This window comes from Muscardinus avellanarius, assembly GCF_963383645.1.
Source record: "Muscardinus avellanarius genome assembly, chromosome: 1".
Classification (NCBI taxonomy): Eukaryota; Metazoa; Chordata; class Mammalia; order Rodentia; family Gliridae; genus Muscardinus; species Muscardinus avellanarius.
In genome coordinates, this window is record NC_137786.1 from 96,224,712 (window position 1) to 96,252,401 (window position 27,690).

A 27,690-nucleotide genomic window follows, 5' to 3' on the forward strand; every position below is an offset into this window, starting at 1 on the left:
AAATTAAAAATTTGAATTTGATTTTTGGTAATATTATTCTTGTTGCTACAGGAAATAAGAGAGATTGTTCAGAATTGTTATGAAATCTCTTTGGTTCTCATGCCATAACTCCAAGGGTTAATGGACCTGTGCTTGCCATTTTTTTTTCTTCTAAGCAGTCAAAAGCACTAAAAAAAAAAAAAAAAATACTCCTACACCAAAGTTTTCTTTTCTTTTCTTTTTGTGGGATAGGAATTGAGCCTAGGAGCATTCTACCTCTGAGCTATACCCCAACCCTATATTTTATTATTCTGAAACAGTCTCACTGAGACAGGCCTCATAAGTAGCTGAGGCTGTCAGGGACCTGCGATCTTCCTATCTCAGCCTTTTAAGTACTGGGATTCCAAGCATAGGTCACCACACCGGCCAACCATAGTTCTTCTGATCACTTTTACAGCTGTGGCAGGTTTGGGTTTAGAATTTCCCCCTAAAGAGCATGTGTTGAAAGCATGGTCTCCAATGCAGGAAAGTTCAGAGGTGGTTGGAAGGGGTGCATCACTGGGGGTGTGGTCTTGGGAACTATGTCTGGCCTTGGTCCCAGTCCTCTCACTCTCTCTCTGCTTCCCTTGACCAGGACAGAGAGCAGCTCTTCTCTGCTACACGCCTTGCTCACATGGTTTCGGCCATGGACTGAGGCCTCTGAAATCTCAGGACCCGTGAGGTCCGATAAAACTTTCTTCCTCTAAGTTGGGCTTGTTAAGTATTTTGATCAAAGCTATGAAAAAGCTAAACACTTGCTATGTTGGCACTTCTTGGGGATCAATTCCGGTGGATTGCTTAATTAGATGAAATGCCTTGCAGGCCAAGAATTACTAGTATTCCACTTTCCTTGGGCAAGGAGTTCAAGCCCAGTTTTGGAGGTCTATTTCTTGTGGATCACTTCCTGGACAGAAGTTTTAATAAAAAGAATTATTGACTATAATTGGGGGTTAGAGTAATGAAGGATTCACTAGCGAGAAGATAACTCTAGAGAATATAGACAAAGCTGCTGGGAGCTAACCTTATAAATAACCTTTGGGCTGAGGGCTTGACGGCCCAAGGAAGATCCCCGTTCCTATTATGACTAAGGTCTAGCCCGTCCTGGAGTTTAGCTCACTGAAAAGAAGGTAAGTCATTGTAGTGCTAACCTTACACAACTTGTTGAAAACCTTCTCCACTCTGGAATTTGATATAAACTGTCTCTAGGGTGGCAGGAAATCTATTCATGGAGTAGCGTCTCATTTCTGTTACAAAACTGCTGGCCAACAAGCAACAAAAGTTTGGAACTGCAGAAAAGCAGGTGTGTTATAAAAACCTACAGACCATTACACTAAAACCAGGAAGTGCATTCCTTTCTTCCTGTAATATCTCTCCAGCGCCCTCTACTGGCAAAGCTTTGGTCCTGGAAGGCAAAGGAAAACCTGTTTTAAAGGCCCAGATCCATTTTCACGGTGCAGTCAAAAAGGGTGAACGTGGAGCTGAGAAGCAACAAATCAATAATTGGCAAGGGCATCACTTCTCAGATTCCCTTCGTGGATTTTGTAGTTAGAGTTCTACGTCTGCCAGGGAAAAGCGTTTGGCAAGCTCATTTCACCCAGGTTTCACCAAAAAACAAGGGGGGAAATATGCGCCCAAACAGAATTCCCAGGTTTTTTCCTTTCCTCCTAGCCCTTCACCGAATACCCTTCCAAGGCACGCTGAACCTGGATGCTCGAGGATAGAAACCCTGGACAGCAGAGGGGACAGGGGGAGGGAGGAAGCTCCGCCCCCGGACCGCGGGCTGTGGATGCCCAGGACCCCCGCAGCCAGCCTTAACTCCTGCAAAGCCGCCCGGGGTCCCCGAGCCCCCAGGTCTCCGCGCCTGGGCGGCCGGCGGCGGCGCGCGCTGATTGGCCGCCGGGGGGGGCCCGCCCTCCCCGGCGTCGGGGGCGGGGCCAGCCGCCTGCGCGGCTCGGGCTGCGGGCGGCTCTAGACCCAGTGGCCGCTGCCGCCGGTGCTGCGCGTGGGGCGGCGGTGCTGGGCGCCCGGGCTGGGAGCCGGCGCTTCCTCTCGCAGCCGCCGCTGCCGCCATCTCCGCGCTTGCGGGGCGGGAAGAAGGGTGTCTGGCGGCCGCAGCCGCGCGGGCTGCTCCCGGGGGGCGCTCCGCTCCTCCTCCGGGCTTGCGCTCCCTCCTCCCCGCGCCGCCCGCGCCCGCGGAGCCGCCCGCGTCCCGCCGGGGCAGGTCGGGGCGCGCCCGGCACCTCCGGGCGCCGCGAGCCCCGCGCGGGCTCCGGGCCGGCGGCGGCGGCGGCGGCGGCGGCGGCGGGGGCTCGTCGGGGCGGGGGCGGGCCGGCCGTCCCGGAGCCAAGTTGGGGCCCGGCCCCTCGCGGCGGCTCCTCCTCCGCCGCCGCCGCCGCCTCCTCGGCTCCTCGGACCCGGCTCGGGCGGCGCGGCGCGTTCCCGGGGCGCGGAGGACACGCCCGCCCGGGTCCAGAAAACTTTTCCTGCCGCCCGGTCGGCGCCCGCGCCCGCCGGTTGTGCGCCGCGGCTCGGCGGCCTCGAGGGGAGGCCGGCCTCGCGCGGGGGAGGGAGGCCGAGGGCGCCGGCCCCGGGCCCGCGGGGACGATGAAGTTGAGCCGCCAGTTCACCGTGCTGGGCAGCGCGATCTTCTGCGTGGTGATCTTCTCGCTCTACCTGATGCTGGACCGCGGCCACCTGGACTACCCGCGGAGCCCGCGCCGCGAGGGCTCCTTCCCGCAGGTGAGGCGCGGGCGGCGGGGCGGCGCCGGGTCGACCCCCGCCCGGCCGCCCCCCCGGGCGCCGCTCCCCCGGGCCGAGGCTCGGGCGCCGTCCCGCCGCGGCCCCGCTCCCCGCTCCCCGCTCCCCGCCCTGCGCCGGGGCGGCCGGACCCGAGCGACGCGGCGGGCGGCTTGGAGGGGCGACGCCCGGCGCCCCCTGCCGCCGACCGGTCCACGGAGGAAATTTTAGTGAAAGTCCGGGGCGGGTGGCGTGCCCGGTTAGGATGAATGAACCCCGAGCACTCGCGGGCTGGCGAGCTACTTCCAGCCACCTCGGGACTTCAGGAGACGTCCAGGACCGAAGTTTAGGGCGGAAACTAGTCCATGTTTTAATTGTTCTTTTGTGGCAGCTTACATGACTGACAACATCTTTGCCATTTCTTCGTCTGATATGCTAGGGAAAATGGCTTGGACTTGATTGAAATTGAAGTAGGAACTCTAGTGGGGTTAAGGTGACACTGAAAAAGACCCCAAAGGACTCTAATATATGTCAGTGCTCAAAATATTTTGCAGGTGAATGGTATTTAAAAAAAAAAAAAAAACCTTGTTGTAAACAGATGTTTCGAATTTTTAAAAGTTTCTGCCCCCTTTGGATGGTATGACAGGAAATACAGAAGCACTGTGGGTTAACTTTAAGTCTTGAACTTAAGAGTTTATCCGGTGCTTGTTGATGAGATTGAAGAAAACATTCTGATGAAAGTGAACTCCTCTGAAGCCAGAAGAGGGCACAAAGAGGAGTTCCGAGCTTTAATATGTTGACAGTTTTGGGGTTAAGCTCTCTGTGCCACCCCCTGTTGCCTCATTTTTAGAATTACAAGAAAAACCGTTAAAGTCTGGTATATTTTACTTGAAACGTTGTTTTGAATAGCTTCCCTTGAGCATGATTTATGCAAACATCTGCATGGGGGTTCTCTGGCAACCTTGACATTTTACTCTGTTTCTGAAAAAGTGACTGACTCATTCAGTTACTGGGAAATCTTTGGCAGAGTTAATTCCACTATTTTAATATCCATCCCTAGTACTCCGTGAGGAACTTAAGGCTGCTTAAAGTGTAAGACATTTGTGGAAAGCAGCAGGGGCTGGTGAAAGAGAAGGGTGTGTGTGTGTGTGTGTGTGTAGTGTTTGTGGGGAAGGGGAAAGCGTCTGGTGTTTTTTGTAGTTAAGATTTCTTTTGTCAGATTTCCACTGCTGCATTTTAGCTGTAGGAGGAAGGTGTGTTTTGCTCTTTGAGTGTTTGGTGGGCTACTGAACGCCCACGTAGACTTAATAACTTCTGTAAGCTTAACTTTTATGTGTCTGGCTTTAGCCTGTGTGTCTTACATGATAAACTTGATTCTTACAACCATCACCCAGTAGATGTGGAAACAGCCACAGAAGAGAGAACTTTGTCCAAGGTCACACAGCTGAAAGCCGAGATTTGAACTGGCTGCCCGTAGAGTCCAGGCTCCCAGCCACTAAGTTGTCCTGACTCTCAGGAGTCCTTTGCCTATGGGCGAGGCCTCAGACTGCTTGTGGAAAGAAAGACCTGTTGGATAATATGAAGCATGTTGTTCTGTGGCACCTTACCTTATGTCTGTTTTTTTTTTTAAAGGAACTTTTATTATGAAACAATAATGTCCTTATTCAGAAGTAAGGTATTTTTTTAAGACCATCCTAGATTAAGATGAATGTCTTTGCTGATTTGGGGGCCTTTGTTGTTTTTTTCTCCTCCTCTGGCGTTGTTTTCTACCACTTGACCAGACAGGGGCAGGAGTGGGCCTACTCAGGGTGTTCATTTTTCTTGGATCAATTTCCTGCCTCTAGTTTTTAGAGGGTTTTCCCCTAGTACTTAGAGGGCTGTTGGTAACAGGTGGCTTTTTTTTTTTTTTTAAGCTTGTGTGTGTGTTTTCAGGGTTAATAAATTTCAGCTAAAAAACTTAAAAATTTCACCTAGATGAGAGGCTTTTGAGAACCTAGCCTCAGAAAATGGTTTATGTTAAATTGTAAGCATTTGAGCAGATGGAACAAGAGAAACATTGTTAAAGTCTCCTTGAAAGTCTTCATCTTACTAACAGGCAGATTTCACAAGTCCCTTAGTATCTATAGCAGGAATAATAAATCTTATTAGTGTCTTATGTTTGGATGTAGAGAAGTAAATAATGAGCCAGATTTTCATATCACAAATAGTCTTTAACTAGAATACCATGTAACCATAGGGATTTATATTGATTTTTCAAAATCTCTTTAGTTGAGATTCTGAGGGGGAAAATGTGAAAATAAGTTCAGATTTTATGTTTGGGTTCACAATATTTATCAAATGAGAATGTCTTTTAAGTATTTGAAAGCCTTTAGAAGGTAGGAAATTTCATCCCTTTTTTTCCTTCAAGTTTTATTATGAAAACATCATAGACACAAAAAAGAGGCTTCGATGATTTGCAAACTTTGTGTGTTTTTTTGAGTGCAACAGTGTTAATAAAAGTTGACTCATGACAATACTTATAACTAGGACCTTGGTCCCCTAGTTTTTTTTTGTTTTGTTTTAATCTGTAAATTTTGTGTGTTACATTTAAGGAAAATACCTACTTTATTACAAGCCATAGCACTTGCTGCTTGAGTTTGTTCAGGTTTGTAGTTTGTCTCCTTTCTTGGAAGACAGTGCTTGAGATACTTGCCTTTTGCGAAGTTGTAGAACTTTGACAGTGGCGGCATCCAGCAAATAGGAATTCAGGATCTTTACGCCCTCTTGGGGTTGGCCTCCTCCATTCCCTCCTGAGTACTACAGTTCTGTGAGGCTCTTCTGCCCAGACTGTTTCTTTGAGACCCAACTTCCTATGAACCACCTGGGCCAGATGAAGGTATAATTTGTTATTTTAAATTGGTCTGAATGTATTGTTTCCAGATCAACACTGTTATGGGGCCTGAACAAGTTCCTTTGTCACAGGATGTCATGATTGTATTTATTGGAAGGGGATTGTCTTTGTTACTCATTAATCAGCATTAAGGTTTATCTGGACTATGGACAGAACATTGATGAAAGCTTTCACCTTTATTTGTTTTTACTTTGAGTTACAATTGCTGGTTGTGATAGCTGTTAAAACTTTTACCTTTCTTCAAAGACTGAAGTGTTGAAACATTCTTCAAAGTAGTGGTTTCCTAGCGCTTATTAAAAACTTCTTGACTCTAAGCATTTTCCATTCAGTGTCTTAATTTTCCATTGTTGTTTCTTCACTTCCATAGAGGAATCTTTAAGAAGATGGGATTTAACAGCTTTGGTGATCTTGGTTACTGGATTAGAATGTCCTTATTGCAGTTTTGGCCCCTTCGTGGTTAGGTTCCTGATAGCAGCAGCGTTTATGAAGAAGTCACGTAAAACTAAGGAGAGGAAGTCTAAGACAGTACATTTTGCTGCTGCTTATAGTTGTTATTAGCAGTTTGATCAGCAGAGGAAGTAGAACATTTGAGCTAAGAAGGGTTTCTGTTTCAGTTAGCAGGCGAAGTTGCTAAGTTTAAGGTTGACTTTTAAGTTCGAACAGGTTTAGAGGGTTGATTGTATTCTAATGGAGCTTACACCTCTGCTTTATTAAGTATTGCTAAATTTGCTTTGTGATAGGGAAGAAGTAAATCATTTGTTTTGAATGAACTCTGGCTTTCTTGAGATCTTAGAACTTTACTGGGAGAACATTTAGGATAATGTTATTTGTACTTTTGTGCAGGTAAATGCATGGTAGGAATCTTGTGTTTATTTTAGTGTTAAATTTCTAATATACTGTTTTCTATGACTAAGATCAGCCTTGAAGCCCTGTAGTTTAAAGGTGTACATATTCTTTTTTATCTTTTGCTGCTTCTGTCCCAGCCCCAGAGTTTTACAATCTCTCTGCAGTTGACATTTTGGGTCTCAGAATTCTTTGGTGTTGGAGGCTGTCCTGTGCATTGTAGGATGTCCAACAACGCCCTGTCTTTCTCTAGTACATGCCAGCAGCAGTGATCTCCCCCAACTATAGCCATCATAAATGTCTTTAGACATTGCTTAATATGCAGTGGGGGTGGGGATTGTCCCCATTGGAAATCACTTTGGCTATAGTCAAAGGCCTACTATTGTTGAACCCAGTGCACTTTGTTAGCATTTTGAACTGTAGGAAAGAAGGATCAAATGGCTTAGTTCTAATACTCAAAAAATAACTATTTTTTTGATGCTTGAAGTGTATTCTCTGAGTACCTAAAATTCATTTACATATTTAAGATTCTAAATTGCAATATGCTATAGAAAATACAAGGATGGATTATGCTCATATACAGGTTACAGAAAAAAATGGAGTATTATTATAACTGAACTTTTAAACATACTCTTTTTTTTTGGTGGTACTGGGAATGGAACCCTTCTACCTCTGGGCTACACTCCCAGACCTATTTTATATTTTATTTGGAAACAGGGTCTCTTAAGCCAGTGAGGCTGGCTTCGAACCTGTGCGATACTCCTGTCTAAGCCTCCCAAGCGTGGGGATTACAAGTGTGCGTCACCACGCCCGGCTAAACATACATATTTTTTTTTTTTACCAGCTGGACATATATGTTACGGTTTAAAAAGATGTTACTGTTTGGGGGTAAGCGTTACAGTTTAGGGGAACAGTCCCCGTGGACCTTTGTTAGGCTCCCAGAAACTATTTCCATAAAACACAAAAACCGCGGGTTCTTGTCCTGAGCTAAGGATAAATATGCAATAGCGCAGACTCTTGCTGAAGATTTAAAGGAGTTTATTAAAAAGATAGAAATACAGAAGATAGTTATAGCCCCATGTTACCCAACGTGAGGGAGTGCTTCCAACGAAATCACCGAAGTACAAAACACGGAACAGACTTTTTATACACATGACATCCTCCATCTTGTTTCACGTATTTCTGAAGTAGTAAAAGTTCCTGTAAAGTTCCTCCCCTTACTTTTCCCGCCTCTTAGTTTATGCCCAGGTGTCTCCTTTCATGAAGGTGGACCCCTTCCTCTCATCCTAGCCAGATTATCCAATTATGCAAACCTGTCTTTAGAATGAGGAAGTCCTAGTTCCCCTCTCTATCGACTTGCTAATTACCTTTAGCTAGGTTGATTTGCATTACATTACATTAGAATAGTTGTCTGCTTCTTGGCAGAAACCAAGTCCTTCCCCAGGTCTGCCCTTTTAACACAATGATTTTTGATTTTTGAAATATATTTTTGAAATATATTTATCATTTTTGAAATGATTTTTGAAGTATATTTATTACTAATCAGAGTTTTCTTAAATCTTCCTAGGCCATTCCCAATACTGGTACTATTCTGAGAAAAAACATTATGGTCATGTTGTTGTGGTAAATGGATCATCTTTTCCTTTCTATAAGCTGAATGTGAGATTGGCAATAGTCCAGATTTACTCTTATTGCTTTTGGCATAGAAACATAGGATGTATTGATTAGCTAAATACAGTATAAAAATCATATGCAAAATTAGAGAATCTCACATTTTCTTACAGTGATTTTTTTTTCCAGTGTATCCTTTTATTTCTGTTAATTTTGATGATTCGGACTATTGCATTTTGTGTACCTTGTTGAGATGAAAAAAAGCAGTAAATAGCTGGGTGCAGTGGTGGAGGTTTGTAATCCCAGTACTGGGGAGGCTAAAACAGGAAGATGGGAGATTTGAAGCCAACCTCAGCAATTTAGGCCATCTGCAACTTAGACCCTCTTTCAAGATAAAATAAATAAATAAATAAAAATAACATAGGGCTGGGGGTTTAGCTCAGACGCAGAATGCCCCAGGTTTCTACCCCCAATATACACACACCAGAAATAAACGGAAAATAAAGAGAGTGGGAAGAGAATTCCCTCCTGTTATTTCATTTTTGTCTTCTAAATTGGGGAGTGGAGATGAGGCCAGAAGAAGAATGAAATTCTTGGCAAATATCTTCCTTTTTTTCTTTTTCTTTTGTCCCCAAGGCCTCTGGTCCTGAACTCTGCCTAGTCTTTGTAAGGCCACGAGTGAGCTAGAAATGGTTTTTACTTTTCTGTGTGTGGTACTGAGGATTGAACCCAGGGGCATTTTACCTTCAAGCTACACCATAGTCCTATTCTTTTTTTTTTTTTTTTTTATCCTTTATTTTGAAACAGGTCCTCACTAATTCGTGAAGGGTCTCACTAAGCAGTTGAGGCTGTCTGCAGATCTGTAATCCTCCTGTCTCAGCCTCCCATGTACTGGGTTTACAAGCATGTGCCACCATGCCTGGCTGGTTTTTACATTTTAAGTGGTTAAATAATGTTTCATGACATGGCCATGGCTATTTGTCTACAGATTGTCTCTTGTGTTTTTATGCTGTAATGGTAGAGCTGAATAGTTGGAACAGAAACTTGCCAATAGAAAGCAAAATATTTGCTATCTGGCCCTTTTCAGAAAAAGGTTGCCAATCCTTGGTTTAAAGTATATTTTTCTATCATTAATATTGGAGGCAAATAGTATGGTTAGTGCTACTGAAGCAAAGGTAGGTTAATTGAAAACAAATGAAATTTTCATAAACTGGTTATTAAATAAACATTGGTCAAAATTTATGTTTTTAGAGTGCAGTTAAAACTGGTATTAACTTGTATGTTTCATGGAATTCTTTTTTTTTTTTATTGGTGCACTGTATTCATACATCATAGTGGGATACAAACTTTTGTAGACATACATGCACACATCGCCCAGTCAGCCCCCACCCGATCCCCACCCCACTCTCTCCCCATCCCTCCCTCCCATGCTTGGCTTAGTGGTTGACATCTAGTATTATAGCAGTTTATCTAAAATTAAAAATGATAATCTCACATAACAGTTTCATTTGTCTGATACCAAGCTTTTGATGACTTAAAGATAACATTTCAATATTTCTTTTTACTTTCTTTCTTACCAGAGAATATTTTTTTTCTACTTTTTTTAGGTGAAACTATCATATATTTATATATTTATTTTTCAGAAAAAAACTCTATCCTAATATGGAATATGGACTCTAGATACCCAAAACGATCTTGAAAAAGAACAAAGCTAGAAGATATATATTTTCTGATTTCAAACCATATAAAGCTACAATAATTGAAACAGTGTACTACTATTCTAAAGGCAGATATATAAACCATTGGAGTTCAATAAAAGCCTAGAGCTAAATTCTTCCCTATATTGTCAAGTTATTTTTGACAAGGTTTCCACGAACATTTGGTGGTAGAAATAATAATCTTTTAACTAAATATTGTTGAAACATAATAATTACATGGAAAAGAATAAAGTTGGGCCCTTACCTAATCCCATATACAAATATTAACTCAAAATAGATAAACGACCTAAATATAAACTAAATATAAGACTATAAACTTTTAGAAGAAAATCTGGGTCATAAAACCTCACAACACTGAAATTGGCAGTGATTTCTTGGTTATGATTTCAATGGCACAGGCAACAGAAGAGTATACAAACTCCCTAAAAAAAAAAAAAAATATTGTATATCCAAAGACAATGTAAACAGAGTTAACAGTTACTAATAGAATGGGATAAAATATTTCCAAATACTATATCTGAAGGTATGTTAATATTCCAACTAGAAATCCTAAAAATTAACAACAATAAAGGCAAACAATACCATTTAGAGATAGGTAATAGACTAACATAAGTAATGAATCTCCACAGATAACCAGTCTTAGTTGACTGTTGGATGGAAACTCTTGTTTCTCTGGTTCTGGTGTGTGTTACCTATTTCTTCTTTGTAGTTAATCTCTTTGAGTATTTTCTCTAGTGCTGGTTTTGAAGACAAAAATTCCTTCAGTTTCTGTTTGTCATGGAAGCTTCTTATTTTTCCATCTAATTTGATAGAAAGTTTTGCTGGGTAGGAAATTTTTGGCTGGAAGTTGTTTTCTTTCAGAGTTTGGAATATGTTACTCCAAGCCCTTCTGGCTCTCATGACTTGGTTTGGGAAGTCTGGAGTGATTCTAATTGGTTTGCCTCTGAATGTCACTTGGCCCTTTGCTTTTGTTGCCTTTAAGATTCTCTGCTTGGCTTCCACATTGGTCATTTTGACAATTATGTGGCGTGGGGATCCTCTTCTCCGATCCTGTCTAAAGGGAGTTCTATAAGTTTCCTGGACCTGTGTATCGACCTCTTGCTCTATGTTTGGAAAATTTTCTGCTATTACTTCCTTGAAGAGATTGTTGATCTCTTTGGTTTCACTTTCTTTTCCCTCCTCTATTCCAATTATTTTTAGGTTAGCTCTCTTAAAATGGGCCCATATTTCTTCAATATCAGATTCCTGCTGTCGGATATTTTTTTCTAGATTAGAAACTATGCGTTCATTTTTGGAATGATCATCTTCTAAGAGCGAGATTCTGTTCTCCACGTGGTCTAATCGGTTGTTTGTGCTTTGAATTGAGGCCTTTACTTCATTAATTGCATCCTTTATCTCTTTTTGGCTCTCTCTGAGTTCTTTTCGAAGCACCTTTATTATTTCTACAGTTATTTTCCTGATTTGATCTTCTAGAAATCTCTGATTTTCAGTTTTATCGGGTTCTGATGTTGTGGGGTTGTGGGCATTCATTGCTCCAGTATTATTCCTCTTTCCCATGATTTCGGAAGTTTGTGCCTTCTCTGGGTTCTTCCCTTGGGTCACTATGACTTCACTTAAGGTGTTCTGGATCTCGAGTCAGTAGTATCTCAGACCCCACTACTCCTTTACTGGGCTGTATCACAGAGTCTCCGACCCAGAGAGTCGATAGAGGCTGCTTTAGACTGTGGGAGGTGCCAGGTTGCACGTTCTCCTATGGTGTGATATCTCTGCCACCGCCACTCCCCCACTGGGTCAAGTCCCAGGGAGTACAGTACTGGGATTTCTCCTCTGTGGCCCGCAATTTGACTCACTGTTCTTGAGTACGCAGATGTAGCTGTACTGGATTAGGTGAATTCTCTGCTGCTTCCGCCTGTGGCAATATGGCGCCGCTGCCACGCCCTCGGCCGTGAGGCTGGCGTCTTTCTTCTTGGTTTTGATTTCCACTCTGAATTCCTGCGGCGTGTGCTGAGCTCAGCCACAGGGAGCTTTAGATTTTACCTGCAGCGAGAAATCCTGCCTGGCTGTTCCGCAGCGGCTCACCTCGGCTTGCTGTAGCCGTCCAGTGAATTTGCAGCTGCTGCCGGCAGTATGGCGCTGCTGCTGTGTCCTGGGGCGTGAGGCCAGTTATCTCCTCTGTGGCTCTGAGCTCTGTTCTCAGTCTGCTTTCTCTCTGGAGCCTGGTGATTTTTTTGTTTCTGGTAATGGTGTTTTCTGGCTATGAAAGGCGCTGATTTTGTGGTAATGGAGATTGGTTGTTAGCGGGGCTCTTAAGCCCCACTTTTCTCGGTCGCCATCTTCCCGGCATGGAATTCTAAATACCCTCACCAACCTTCCATGGGAGAGCATCGATGTTTCCTTTCTGTCACCTGAAAGTTTCTCACTACAGGACTGCTCTGGGCCTGAGGGCTCTGGACCATGAATTATGAAAAATTGATCTCTCCCTCTCTTTTTTAGTGTGGTACTGAGGAATAGAACCCAGGGGCATTTGACCTTCGAGTGATACCCCCAGCCCTATTTATTAGTTTTTTTTTTAAATTTTTTAAACAGTCTCTCACTGAGTTGTGAAGGGCCTTGCTAAGTAGCTGAGGCTGTCCAGGAAACATGGTCCTCCTGTCTCAGCCTTCTGAATGCTGGAATTACAAGCGTACACCACCACACCTGGCTTGATCTTTGATTTCAAGATTGAAAACCATGACTTTATAATGTTTTGGATCTGCTGTAATTCACAGATGATTGAAATTCAGAGCCTAATCTGACTAGGTTAGTCAGTACTAGGGAAGAAGATGGACCAGGTTTATATTTCATAAGCAATAAATATAGATGAGGACTTGGCATTTCTCTCTGGGATCCTGAGGGTTGCCTGGCTTGGAGGCAGAGAACCACCAGATTGCCAGCAGGAGTACAAGACTGCTGTCCTATTTATTAAGGAGTAATTAATTCCTGCTAATTTTCATCATTTTCTTCACTCTTAAAGATTCTCTGTCACTTATGTACTTAGAAATTGTAGTATCATCTTTAAATTGCAGCATACTTAGTCTGAACCAAAATGAATCTCATCCCAGGGGCATTCTACCTCTGACTTACACCCTCAGCCCTATTTTTTATTCTTTCTTTCTTTCTTTTTTTTGTAGCTGAGTCTGTCCACAAACTTCTCTCCTGATCTCAGCCTCCCAAATGCTGGGATTTCAAGCCTGCACCACCACGCCCGGCTCCTATTTTTCATTATATATATAATATATAAATATATAAAATATATAAATATATATATTATTTTTCATTATATATTTCATTATATTTTTCATTTTATATAATAAATATATAAAATATATAAATATATATATATATATTTTGTGTGTGTGTGTGTGTGTGTGTGTGTGGTACTGGGGATGGAACCCAGGGACATTCTACCTCTGAGCTGCTCCCCAACCCCTACTTTTTATTCTTTATTTTGAAACAGGGTCCCGCTGAGTTGCGAAGGGCCTTAGTAAGTAGCTGAGGCTGTCCTTGAACTGTGATCCTCCTGTCTTAGCCTCCCAAATGCTGCGATTACAAGCATGGGTTACAAGCATGTGATTACAAGCATGTGCCACCATGCGTGATCCTGTAATGTTTAAGGTTAGTGTTAGACTTTTTAAATATTTGGTTTTCATTTTTAAATGTATGCATTTGTGCATTTTTCACATGTAAATGGATTTCCCACTGGCTTGTTTTGCAGGTCCAGAAAAAGTAAATGCTTTTTTGAAGAGCAGAGCAGACCCTAAATCTGACCCTATGTTGTGCTCTTGCCAGTGAACCACATTGTCCTGAGTAAGCATGGAGAGCTGGGGACGTTGCCAGTGATTTGTCTTCTCAACAGTTACACATATTAAAAGCATAAATGCACATAGAAGTAAAAAATCAAGTGGTATAGAAAAGTTTATGTTGACAAATGAGTTCCTCTTTCCCTACCCCAGTCCATTCTTCTCTGAGTACTATATCTGGCCATGACTTTATGTATTGTTAACACAAATGGCTCCTTATCTGGCTAAATGTATAACTGCTTATCTCCTTTTATTCTTTTTGAACTGGGGATTGAACCCAGGGGCATTTTATTTTTGAGCTATAACCTTAGCCCTATTTTTTATTTATTTAATTTTATTTTTCTGAAACTGGGTCAAGCTAAGTTGCTGAGTATGGCCTCTAACCTGCAAGTATTGGGATTATTTATAGGCATGTATCACCACACCTGGCTTGCATATCTTTTAAAAACACTTTTTTCAGCTGGGTGTGGTGGCACACAAGCTTGTAGTTCCAGCATTTGGGAGGCTGAGAGAGGAGGATCCAGATTCGCAGATAGCCTCAGCTACTTAGTGAGGCCCTTTGCAATTCAATGAGACCCTGTTTCAAAATAAAGAATATAAAAATAGGGCTGAGGGGTAGAATGCCCTAGGTTCCATACCCAGTATCCCCCCCAAAAAAAAAAACAAACCAACCCTGAAACACTTTTTTTCTCCATTTTGAGCTGTTTTCCTTGCTAAAAGATAAGAATTTTTTTTTAATTTTGAAGTTGGTTTTATATTTATTTCTTCTGCTTAGCATACTTTAACTAACTTTCAATGATATAATTGCATTTGTTTCCTTGATCCAAAGGACTTCAGAGGTGATGATATCTTGACTTAACACTGTTTCAAATAAGGAAGGTGGCACTTCTCTACCTTCTCTTCATTTTCCACCCTCCTTGAACCACCAGTTCTTTTATGTCTGTTAGCCTTGTATTGTCTGCATTTCATTCTGGGACTGAATGTCTTACACACTCTGAATGTAGGTTGGTTACAGAAGTTGAAAACTGATAAAGGATACAGAATTTCAGTTAGGTAGAATAAGTTTGGGAGTTTTATTGTAAACATAACTCTAGATAACAGTAGTATATCATAATCCTGGGAATTGCCAAAAGTAAATTTTAAGGGTTCTTATCACAAACAACATGATAATTATAAGAAATAATACGTACATGAATTGACTTATCCATTCCAACTTGTGTACACATTTCAAAGCAACATGTTGTACATGATAAATATATGCAATTTTTATGTAAACCAAGAAATAAATTGAAAAAATTAAAAATACATTTTAAATTTTATGATAATATAAATGTTATTCACTGTGTGGCAGATAATTTGGCCTTATAGAGAAGGATTGGCAGTCTTTTTTTGTTAAACATGTTTCACTTGAAGGAAATATTCTAGTTATTAGAGCAAGTGGATTCTCTTATTTCCAGCTGCTAAGAATCATGCTGTATTTTGGCATCCTTCAAATCTAGAACATAGCTTCCTTGTATAGTGTTTTGTTTTTCTTGTTTCTAATTCCTTTCCCTTTTTCTTAGGGACAAAGGAAATGGAGGTTATTGAATACTATATTGAATCTCATCATCATTATTTTTTATTATTTTTACTGGGGCTGGAATCCAGGGGTATTCTACCTCCAGACTACACCCACAGCCCTATTTCTTATTCTCTATTTTGAAACTGGGTCTCACTGAGTTGCCAAGGGCCTAAGTAGCTGAGGCTGGCCCTGAACCATGATCCTCTAGTCTCAGCCTCCCAAGTGCTGGGATTACAAGCATGCGCTACCATGCCCGGCTTTTGAATCTCATTATTTTAAAATAGTTTTACAATCAACAGAATGAGTCACATTTTGGTCCCTTGTGCCCTTTCAGGATTGAAAGTGTGGCATCTTACCATTTTTTGTTGTTCACAATGAATATTTACTCATGCTGCTGTGTTTTCCAAAGATGGTAGTGTTTTATTTTCTTTTTCATTGGATGTTTGGGGCTGAAGGTGTTCTTTGCAGTAGTTCCTCTGTTCCTTTGAACCCCTGGTGTGGAGGAATGTGGAATTCTGAGTCTTGACCTTGGTGGTGACATTTTACCTGTGGAGCGCTGGAGGATGGAAGCCTGAGATTGTGGATCATTCTCTACGTTAAGAAGAAAGTCCTAGCCAGGTGTGGTGGCACAGGCTTGTAATCCCAGCATTTGGGAAGCTGAGACTGGAGGATCTGGGTTTGCGAACAGCCTCAGCTACTTAGTGAGGCTCTTTGCAACTCAGTGAGACCCTGTTTCAAAATAAAGAATAAAAAATAGGGCTGAGGGTGTAGCTCAAAGGTAGAATGCCCCTGGGTTCCATACCCAGTACTGCCAAAAAAAAAAAAAAAAAAAAAAATCCTGGATTTTTTTTTTTTTTTTTTTTTTTGGTGGTACTGGGGTTCCTGGAAACCCTTTTACCTCCGGGCTACACTCCCAGACCTATATTTTATATATGTATTTTAATTTGGAAACAGGGTCTCCCTATGCCAGGCTGGCTTTGAATCTGCGTGATCCTCCTGTCTCTGCCTCCCAAGCAGGGGTGGGGGGGTGGGGGGATTACAAGCTTGCACCACCACGCCTGGCTGAATTTGCATATTTAAAAAAACCAGTAAGACAGTCATTCTTTTAACAGTCACCAGCATCCCAGAAAAGTCATACATATGAAAAAGGTGTAGAATTTTAGATTAGGAAGGGTCCTTCCAGGTCACTTAAGTTAGTCTTTGGTTTTTCAGGTAAGGGCATTGTGCCACATAAACTAGATGCCAGCAGTTTGTTCAGTGATAACATACCTGGGATGTACATCCAGATCTACAGTTCAGTGGCCTTTCTGATGTTCCGTCTCAAACATGTATTTGAGAACTTAGTTATGTGTTGCATTCTACAAATACACAGATATACTAGTTAGATTCTTTGCCTTAAAAATGCTTCTTACATTATTTGGGGGAATACAACTTTCATGTGTGAAATATATAGCGACAATTACACACACACACACAATTTTTTTCTTTTCCGTACTGGGGATGGAACCCAGAGTGAATTTTGCCTCCGAGCTATACCCCCAGCCCTATTTTTTATTCTTTATTTTGAAACAGGGTCTCACTGAGTTGCAAAGGACCTCACTACTTTGCTACTTAGCTGAGGCTGGCCATGAACCATGATCCTCCTGCTTCAGCTTCCAGAATGTTGTGATGACAAGTGTGCATCACCATGCCCGGCTTATTGTGTATTTTTGATACAAGGGCAAAGACCTTAAAAGGAATTAAAAAAGAGAACTAACTTTATGTGGTTCTAGTTGAGGTTAACTAAAAGACAGTGAAAGAAGCTAAGCTTTCCTAATCAGACCTGAGAGGGAGGAGGAACATTGCTAGTGAAATATACAGTGCTTCTGGAGCTTTGGAGTTCTGAAGGATATGAGAGCTTGGGAAGAGGTAATAAGAGTGGCTTGATTCAGAATTAGTCCTTGATGCTTATAAAGCGTAGTTGGGTAAACATGGTAGCCTGGGATTTGATGGTGAATTGCCCCAATAGCCTTTCTGAAGAGTTAGAGATAGTAGTGAACCTCTTGGAATTACTGAGCATACCAAGCAGCAGATTTAGGAAAAGAGTGTTAGAAAATTAATTTGGTAGAAAATTTTAGACCTGGAAGCCAAAAGAATATTCAATCTAGATTATTCTGGTAGCAGTGTGTAGGAAGACTCAGAAGCAGGAAGGCAGCTGAGAAACTGTTTGAGGTAATACAGACAGAAGGCAGTAAGTCCCTGTACCAGTGTTGAGTTGGCTAGAATCTGGAAGGAGGAAAGTGAGACATTTTGTAAAGAGAAGCACAAGGGCTTTTTAACAGATTTTTTTTATAATGGGTGGCTTGAGTCAAAAACATCTTTTGCCTTAGGGGCACTGAGGTCTGGTTGTACTATTTGCAGATAAACAAGTTGAATACAAGTTGGTTGGGGAAGCCAAGTTGACTTTCATTTGTAATAAGGTGGATGTTAGTGGAAATAGCCAAGTGGGCTGCGCTGCTGGAGTGAGAGGTCAGGGAAGGGAGATGGAGATGTTCATCTGGGAGTCATCAGATGGAGAAAGAATGAGCTCACTCTGAAGACCGCATCAGGAGGAGTACAGAGAGCCAAGTACATTTCTTATAGCCAAAAGCTGCACTTCTTATATTAAGATTATTGTGCAGCAGATGTTAATAAAGCAAAGCAGCTTGTATTCAATTTGTCAGAAACCAGCTCATCGATCAGCATACCTAAGAAAAGATGAGATTATCATAAGGAAGGATTTCAAAGAAGTATTTTAATAGGATACTTAAAAAGACCCTTCTCCCAGTTCTTGGGAGGCTGAGATAAGAGGATCACACAAGTTCCAAGCCAGCCTCAGCCACTTACTTATTGAGGCTCAGCAACTTAGTGAGACCCTGTTTCCAAATAAAGCATAAAAATAGGTCTGGGAGTATAGCCCTGAGAAAGAAAAGCCCCTGGGTTCTACCTCTAGTGACACAAAAAAGAAAAGAAAAAGACCCTTCTCATCCTTAGCACAAGTTATAGGAATAAATTATTTTTCTAGGTTGTAAGATAGAACATGGGTTGTGTGTATGTATGGGAGGTGGAGATGAGAAGAGAGATGGTGTAGAGGGAGCTAGATTCTGAAGATCAAAAGATAGCACTTCAAGCAGGGGGCTCATAGTTATAGATTGTCCTGAAGGTCAGATTTCTTTTTTTTTTTCCTTTTCTTTCTGCGGATCTTGGGGTGGAACCTGGGGCATTTGACCTCCGAGCTACACCCCCAACCCTATTTTTTATTCTTTATTTTGAAATAGTGTCTCACTGAGTTGCAAAGGGCCTAAGTGGCTGAGGCTGTCCAAGAACTCTGATCCTCATGTCTTAGCCTGCCAAATGCTGGGATTACAAGCATGCGCCACCATGCCCAGATTCAGATTTCTGATAATAGTCCTAAGCTGCCGTTTGTTTAGAATACAGGAGGAGCCCCTTTTTGTGGGTCAATGGCTGATGCTACAAACTAAAGAAGTAAGAAAATGCCTTTGGTGTACAGGGCAACCTCTGGAAAACACGTAGGGCCGAATGACAACATTTGTGATGCAAGACATTTCTGTGACTTTTAGAGAAGAAGATACTTGTTAAAATATATATGAGATTTGAGAGCCCAAGAAATTTGTATTCTTCTCATTTATAGCGATTGATATGGTGTTTAGAAGTTTGCTGGGGTATTCTTAGGTGTTGCTTACTCCTACCTTGCTTTTATAGACTAATTAGTTCTAATGGATTTTTAAAAAGTAAGACCATAGGGAAAAAAAATTGGAAGACTTTGGGATCTTTGGTGCTTGTAAAAACAGTAATTGTAGGGAAATTCAGAATTTATATTAATTCAGATGGGGCTTGTCTAAATACCTGTCTTCCATTAGGACTAGAGAGGGGCTTATTCAGGAAACGATTAATATAAATAAGATTGCAAAGGAGGTGAATTATCTACTTAATACAATCCTACTTTCAGAGACTCTCTGTACTATTTTTCTATATGAAAAATGATCTCAGGCATGTCAATTGTATTTATTTTAATAGGCTAACATGGTTTAGGTTGATTGTTTTTTCCATTACTGACAGTTATTCTCCTTTTACATTGAAATTGTTTCTCAAAATTACTTTTGTAAAATTATAATGTTGGCAGAATTTTTGTCAGCAGGTTCCCAGATACCTGGTATATCTTTAATCTATGGGGAATGAGTTTAGGATGTATAAATGAATAGTCCGTAATTATCTTGTATACACAGGTTTATGTAAAAAACCAGAAGACGAATTACCTATATAGACTAGCAGTCATTGACTGTATGACGTATAACAACAGGATTCTGGTTACTTGGAGACTGCTGCTGCATGAAAGTGCATCACATGAGCTTTCATGCAAGTTCTTGGGTTGGATACACTATTGATAGATTATCTCAGCAAAGAATATAAATATATTAAAAAGATTTAGGAGAAAAATCAGCGTGGTTCTTAAAAAGAAATTATGTAAAAAGAGTGGTGTTCCATAGAACAGTTTGGGAATCGCTGAATTAAAGAATTCTATTAGTCAATAGTTAATTTGCTTACTGCCACTTAATTGTAGTTATTAAATCAATTTGTAAGTAATAAAAGTGCTCTTTATTTTATATTCAGACATTTTGCCCTACTTATAAATCCTTATTTCAGTAATTGTTTTTAAAAGGGTATCTGTCTTGCCGAATCTTACTTTATTCAGTAACTTGGTGCTTCAAATGTTGCCCCTACAGTGGGTAGTTTCCGTGCAGCCTTTTTGGGCTGGTGTAGGTGAGGGCCATATGGTTTTACTCTAAACATGCATCTGGAAACTCACAGGGTAGAAATGGAGTTGTCTCCTGGAGCATGCAGAAAGTACCAGCAACGGAAGCACCCACTGTTTTTTGGGGAAGACTGGTGAGGGGATGGTGAGCTGTGATTCCAGGTCAGAGCGGGGATCCTCCATAGGGATTCGGGCAGCTGCCCTGTGGTCACCCAGGTGTAGTCACGAGGCTCTTGGGTTCCCCGCCAGGTCGTGCTGGGAGTCCCAGCTCTTCTCCTTAAGGTCATTTGGCACTCTTGTCATCTACCTGCATGGGGTGGGGTGGGGGGGCTTTGTTACTGTCGTACCAAGGAAGATGTGACATTTGGGAATAATGATTGTTCAGGACAAAGTGACTCTAGCCCCTGTGTTTTGTAATCAAGTACTCTTTGAGCTTACATGAGGAGGGCATTTCTTACTTTGAATGGACAAATAGCTGCACAAAGACAATACCTTGGGAGAAATTCGGACATGTTAAGTGCCAGGTCTGGAAAAACACCATTAGCAAATCATTTATAACTGTGGCCTGTGGCTTGTTGATGGAAAGGTAGGGATATATGCAGAACTGTGGCCACAGCCCCATTTCACACCCTTTCTTGGTTTTAGCAATACACCTCTCTTGGCTTTGGTAACACCTCAAGTAACTTTATCAAACCCCAAAGATTTCCTTTTAAGTGGTCGAGATCTGACTAAATATTAGGATTTTCCTTTATGGGTTGAATAGTGGCTAACTGATCAGGGACTCTTGCAAATAATGATGACACCCTGCTAGACCTTCTTTTACCAAATCGCAGTTTCTGTATTTAGCTGAATGCAGTGGTTCTTAACTGGAGATGTGTGAGAATTACCTGATGAGCCATTTAAAATTTCTCAAAGCAGATCTATACATGCTTTCTCGGTTACCCCATTTGTTCCCATTGTTCAAAATTCATATACATGTACATGTACATATATGTGTATGTATATGTATCGCATGTATATGTATATAGATCACTCTAGTTTGTATATTTAGCCCTGATTTCTCCTAAGTTGTAGATTTACATGCCCACTTATTGCACCATTCAGATGTCTAATAGTTGTAGAATGTGACATTTCCCTTTCCAGCTGCTCCTCTCCTGGTATTCCATTTATCTACAAGGCTACCTATCAACCTCCCGTTGCCCCAGCAGAAACTGAGAGGCCACTTTTCTTCCTTTCCTTCTCTCCCACTTCTAGTCCATTCATAGTGGCACATCCTTTCCTCCTCTTCTACCTCTACTGACCTGGCCCAAGCCACCATGGGTTTTTCCTGGCAAATTGCAGTGGCCTCTTTATCTCGCCTCACCAGAGCTCCACAGCTCTTTTAAAACCCTTCCTATTGATGGACTCTCAAACTGTGATGGTGTTGCCCCCCCCCCCGGAAATTATTAGTATTATTATTTGTGATGGGAATTAAATCCAGGGCATTGTACCTTTGAGCTACACCCCCAGTCAAATTTATGTTCCATTTGGAAACAGAGTCTTGCTAAGTTGCTGAGGCTGGCTTTGAACCTGTGATCCTCCTGTCGTAGTTTCCCAAGTACTGGGATTAAAGGCATGTGCCAACATGCCCAGGAAATTATTTTTAATTATGAAGACTGACTCTCTTTTTCTATTTCCTTCATTCAAAGATAAGTGTAGGGCTAGAGCTTTGTTCAACAAAATTATGCCCCTGGAATTTACACAGTTATGTGGTGTAACCCTCCGTCCTCCATTGTCTTGGCTCACAGATCTCCAGTTTTTCTAATAGGGATTTGAGTTTGTGTTCTCTAACAGATTGTGAGTATAAGGGTACTTTCTAAGCTTTATTTATGTAAGTCCTTTTTTTTTTTGTGGTACTAGGGATTGAACCCAGGGGCATTCTATTTCTAAACTATACCTTTAGTCCTAGTTTTCTATTTTCTATTTTGAAACAGGGTCTCACCAAGTTGTTGAGGGCCTCACTAAGTAGCTGAGGCTGGCTGCAAACCTGCGATCTCCTCTCTTAGCCTCCCAAATACTGGGATTACAAGTGTGTGCCAATACGCCTGGCTAGGGCCAGCTCTTCACCAAGTGCAGTAGTGTCCTATTGCTGCTGTAATCACCACCAACTCAGTGGCTTAAAACGAGGGGAAACATATTACAGTTTTAGAGATCAGAGTTGAAACAGGCCCTGTTGGACTAAAACCCAGATGTCTGCCAAGCTGCTTGCCTTTGTGGAGGGTCTAGGGGAGAATGTGTTCCTTGCCTTTCCTGGCTCCTGGAAGCTGAGGCTGTGCCTTGGCTAATGCTCCCTTCCAGCACTAGCATCACTGTGACCTCTTCTGTCCTCACATCTCCACCTCTGGCCTTACTCTCCTATCTCCTTTTCATCCCTTTTAAAGACCCTTGTGATTACATTAGGCCTTCCTGGGTATTCTAGAATGACCACACCATCTCAGTCTTTAATTACAATCGTTCCTTTTGCCATGTAAGGTAACATATTCAGAGATTTCAGGGATCAGGACATAGGCATCTGTCAGTATTATTTTGCTTATATCAGCAGGCTCTACTTAAACTGATTTGCTTATAGTAATTTAATCCTTATAATCCTAGAACCTATGAATTGTTAATCATCCCATTTTATAGTCTAGGAAACTGAGGCACAGAGGGGTTATATAACTTGCCCAGGGTTGCAGAGCCTATCGGTAGTAGAACCAGAATTCAGATTTGCTTGGCTTCTAAGTCTTCTCTTAATTATGTCATATACTATTTCTGCAGGTGTATACTGCAGCCTTCAGAGATATTTTTTAGAAAGCCATACTTTTATTATAGTAGCAGCAGGTATAATCATACCTTCTTGAATGTTTACTTAGTGACAGGTCCTGTGTTAAGTTCTTTCACAGTGATTCCACACAAATGGATATTAGCATCTTTAGCATCTGCATTTTGTATATAAGGAAACTGAGATCTAGAAAAGTTACTTCATAAGCCGAAGCAAGTATTGGAACACAAATAATCTGAACCAGAGCCAGCTTGCTTAGCCATTTAGTTAAAGTGCCTTTACTCTCACCTGGTGAAGGAAGTCATTACAAGTAAAATAATCACTTGCTGTTCCATTGTGGGCACGTTCAATGACAGAATCAGAGTACAGAAAGATCTTGGTGCGATGTGGTGATATGCTGAGCCTAACAGAATTAGATTTGAAGGGAAAAAAAGCATACATGAAAGCTGAGATAGATCCGGAGTTTCAGAAACACACACACTCATTGGGGCACACTTCTGTTTCTTTTGAATGCTTCCATTGGTAGTGAGATTTTAAACATGTAATACTGTTTCTTCTAAAGTTCTCTTAACTAGAAACTTCACTTGGTTGAGTACAGATCTTATATCACTCTACCATGGAAAGTAACATTTCAGAATTGTTTTGGGGTTTATTCAAACACCCCACATCTGGTGAAAACCATAGCTTATTAAATTGTGGTTAGTGAAGATTGAAAAAGGAGCCTCTTCTTTTACCCTGCTCTGATGTCCTGATTTTCTTCCTGTGGACAAACATAGACTAGGTTCCTTTCTCAAATAGTTTATAGAAATCACCCTAGTAGCCGGGCATGGTGGCGCACACTTGTAATCCCTGCGCTTGGGAGGCGGAGACAGGAGGATCACACATTCGAAGCCAGCCTTGCTGGCTTAAGAGACTCTGTTTCCAAATAAAATATAAAAAAATAGGTCTGGGAGTGTAGCCCGGAGGTAAAAGGGTTCCATCCCCAGTACCACAAAAAAGAAAAAGAAAAAAAAAAAAAAAAAAGAAACCACCCTACTAATTATGACTATCCATTCTTTTCTTTACCTACTTTTTGCTTAAGTGATTGGGATTCAATGAAGTATTTTGTAAAAAATATTTCTTTAGAAAATTGTTGGTTTTTTTGGTCTTTGAGTCTTCTTGGTATGGGGTTACTGTGCCCAAAATTTACATTTGATACTTGGATGTTCTAGGAAATGTTACACATAGTTCTTTCTTGTTTTCTTCCATTAGGTATTTGAGTTCCTTCATTTAGGTATTTGCCCCTTCTGGACATTGTGCTCTAGGCATCATGGTACTAGGAGGTAATGAGTAGGCGAAGGCAATATGTGAATAAAATAAATAATTGCAGTAACGTTATAGAGGAAAAACAAAAGTTGAGAAAGAGAATAACATGAGGAGGTCCTTTTGGGTAGGATGGCTGGGAAAACAGAGGTGACAGGTGGGGAGGAACTGGCTTGGGTGGGCATTAAATGCCCTTACTACAGACTTGAGGACTGAAGTTGCTTTTGAGAAAGAGTGTGTTTGGACTTGAGTTTGAAGCCCAAGAGAGATATCAGGTGAGTTTTTGAATATATGACAGATTTGTTTATCAGAGAAAAGATTTTAGCAGCAGATATAAATGTGGGAGACATTGGTACAACTGTGGAATTTAAATCGTGAAAAGGATGAGATCATGTCAGGCAGTATAAAGAGGTAACTGGGTTTAGGAGTCAACCTTGAGGGTTTTAGGAAAGGAGACTGATGAACAGTCAACAGAAAGAAAACTTTGTGCTGGCAGTGAGTGACGAAGATTCTCCAGAAGAGAGGAATGCTCTCCTGAGCCACGTGCTCCCTGAGAAGATGACTAACGTAAGGGCACAGTGCTTTTCATCAGGAGTGACATGAGGGAGGCTTTCGAAGCTTTACAAGGGCAGTTTTGGCGGAGTGATGGACAGATGCTGATTGAAATGGGCAGGTGAATGGAGCCTAGTTCATAGGAGGGAATGATAACGAGTAAAGACGTGGTAAGTCTTGTACATGAAGAGGTGGGGCCAGGTAGAGAACGTGGGAGTAACAGGCTATTTCTGTGGAGTGACAGACCAACAGGATATCTCTCTATACATACATACATGTACACACATGCATGCATGCATGCATACATATATGCAGGGAGGGAGGGTGTCTTGTTCAACCAGTTCACTGGTGTAACCCAAAATGACTAGCTATACAACTTAAGAGGAAGGAAGACTTATTTGCTCATTTTTTTGTGGGGGATTCTGGGGTCAGTCCATGTGAGGCCAGGGTCTGAAGCTCAGGGCTTGGCAGTGGGAAGCGGAGGGAGAGAGCGAGCCTGCAGAGCTGCTCACACTGGATCCTGGCAGCAGTGAGCCAGTGGGGAGGAGGAAGGGTGTTCAGTCCCCATGGCCACACTCAGGGACCTTTCCTAGTAACCAAGTTCTGCTTGCAACATTGCTACCTTGTTTCTATGAGGGACCAGGAACCTTCTGAATCCTAACCAGTACAGGGGGATTTATTGGGAGAATTGGTTGTGGCAGCTGGAAAGTCCCACAGGAGACCTTCTGCAAACCTGAGATCCAGAGAAACTGGTTGTGTGACTCCAAGTCCAAGGCCTGCAAACCAGGGAAGTTGATAGTGTAACTCTCAGCTGAGGTGGAAGGTCTGCGTTGGGGGTGGCTGGTGTCAGAAGAGGGAAGAGGTCAGTTAATGGTTTAGCAGCTATCTTGGCTCCTTTAGTCAAGCTGATACAAAAATTGGCCATCCCATGAGGTTAAAAGAAATTTAAAATTTAGGTAGAGTATACTGTATAATAATGCCTAATATAAAATTGGTGATTTTTGACTATTTTTGACCAATGAGAATGGCAATTTCCTATCGTCTGATGTAATAGAATATATTACACGACTGAAAATGAATTGCTTTTAGAAGGGGACTTCGATGGACAGTATTGAAAGGGTTTAACGAAAAGAACAATATGTTTGAGCAGTTAAGAGAGTGGGATTGGAAATCGGCAGAGGCTGGGCCTTTGAGGACAGGAGAGGGAAGACACATATTTTTGTCAGTTATAACAAGAAGGAAGAAAAGCTGTGCCAATGCAGCTGTGCCTGACTGGTCAAAGTGACTCCAATTCTCAGCAGCTAGTGTCCTCCCTGGTGCACATAATTAGGTAATAAGTTCAGATTTAGCACTACACAGTCATTGGTTTTGTTCATAGAACTGAGTATTGGGTATAGAGTCTATTTTACCTGACAGTAGACTGTAAATATGTGCTCTCAGATGTCTTGGATATTATAATTTTTTTTTGGGGGGGGGGCTCAGTTTTTTGCTTTTACTCATAGCAAAGAAAAGAAAAGGTGACCAATTTCCCCACTCCTCAGCTCTGTGGCTCCCTGGTCTCCCTATAGAACTGATTAGCAAATCACAGGATAAAGTGGTTTTCTCACAGATGATTTTCTTGCCCTCCAGAAAATTGTCTTTTTCAATATTACTATCAGTATTCTTTGACTTACCAGTGAAATTGAAACGTTATCTGTGATTTCTGTTTCTTTAATGTAGAGTATGAATGCATCCTTTTAAGGTCACACCACTCCTCTCTGCCACGTGTGCGGAATTTGTTTATGAGGTGTATGTCAAGAATTTGGGCTGTTCCGAGGAAAGCTTTATTCTCTGTGCAATATAATTTTGAAAATGATTTTCATTAAATCATTATGCTGACATATCTCAAGGCTGCAATTTTCTTCATGCACTTAATTCAGTACAGAATTCCAGGTACTGATCCTTAGAGCTACATGAGATTGAAAGTTATCTTTAATGTCTGTAGGATCCCTTTTCATGAAACATCTCCTGTAATGTTTATTTTTAATAATTCTCATCCATAGGTTATGGGACCAAAACCATTGTAAAGATACTCCTTGTAGTGGCCCTCTACTTTCTTAGTGTGTACTTATTGAGCTATAGGCAACTTTGCTACAAACACATACACACACACTGATCTCTTCCTCAAAGCACAGAAAAATCTGGAGGAGTGTATTAACATCTGGCACCTATGTATTACAGTTGTAATAGTGTAATACTGCTGAGTGTAAGATAAAATTTTCTTTAAAAGGTCTAAGATGATGGCATTTTAGACTAAATGTTTTATAGAAGTGTATAACTTTACTAAAGATGGGACAAGTCAACAAATTCTAATTCAGCATGGGATAAGAACTTGATTTTCCCTTATGGTAAAATTGCAACATTGAAGTGGATTTGTATCTTAAGTATCTTAATCATTGGAAATACTCATCAAAACCTATTAGTAATAATTTTAAAAAGCCACAGTCTATGGTGTTGTGATAATGAGTAAAGAAAAAGTTTTTCTTACTTTAGTTAGCCTTTGATAGTATGTCTGTTTAGAAAGATAGGAACAGATTAGTTGATGTACCTGACTCAAGTAGTTTTGCTTTGGTTTATCAGAGGGCCTCCTTTGGTCTTTATGTACAGAACCACTCATAACCAACAGTGATGTGTGCTTACAAAGAAGGGTTTATCATGTGATGCTGCTTGTTAACACACAGTTCAGTTTGTTTCTGTTTTATCCCTAAACTAGTGTTGCACTGATCCCTTAAGTTTCCTTTGCTGTACTGTTTTCAAATGTAAGCTGATGCATATTCTTTTTCTTGCTTGCCGTTTCGGAAAATGGACCTTGTTTTGCAGGAAGAGATCTATGCTAAAACCTTGCACTTCCTCTTCTAAGAGGTGGTGACATACTATTTTGCCCTAGAGCTGCTTAGAAGGACTACGTTTCTGATGTGGAAGGGACTCTTTCTGTAGATGTCTGTGTGCGTTTTTCAGATTTGTTGAGACACTGCCATCCTTGCTTCTT

The 27,690-nt window shown here is 41.5% G+C and overlaps 1 protein-coding gene across 1 annotated transcript in view; it reads left to right on the top strand.

Annotated features, from left to right (window-relative positions):
* Window positions 1–2,622: 2,622 nt before the first annotated feature.
* The window catches only part of MAN2A1 (mannosidase alpha class 2A member 1), a gene marked incomplete at both ends in the record, with an annotated part of 172,795 nt that continues 147,727 nt past the window's right edge, over window positions 2,623–27,690 (top strand). The window contains one exon of the mRNA XM_080697892.1: window positions 2,623–2,757. Coding sequence (XP_080554018.1) covers window positions 2,623–2,757 — 135 coding nt within the window. The remainder of the gene's footprint in view (window positions 2,758–27,690) is intronic.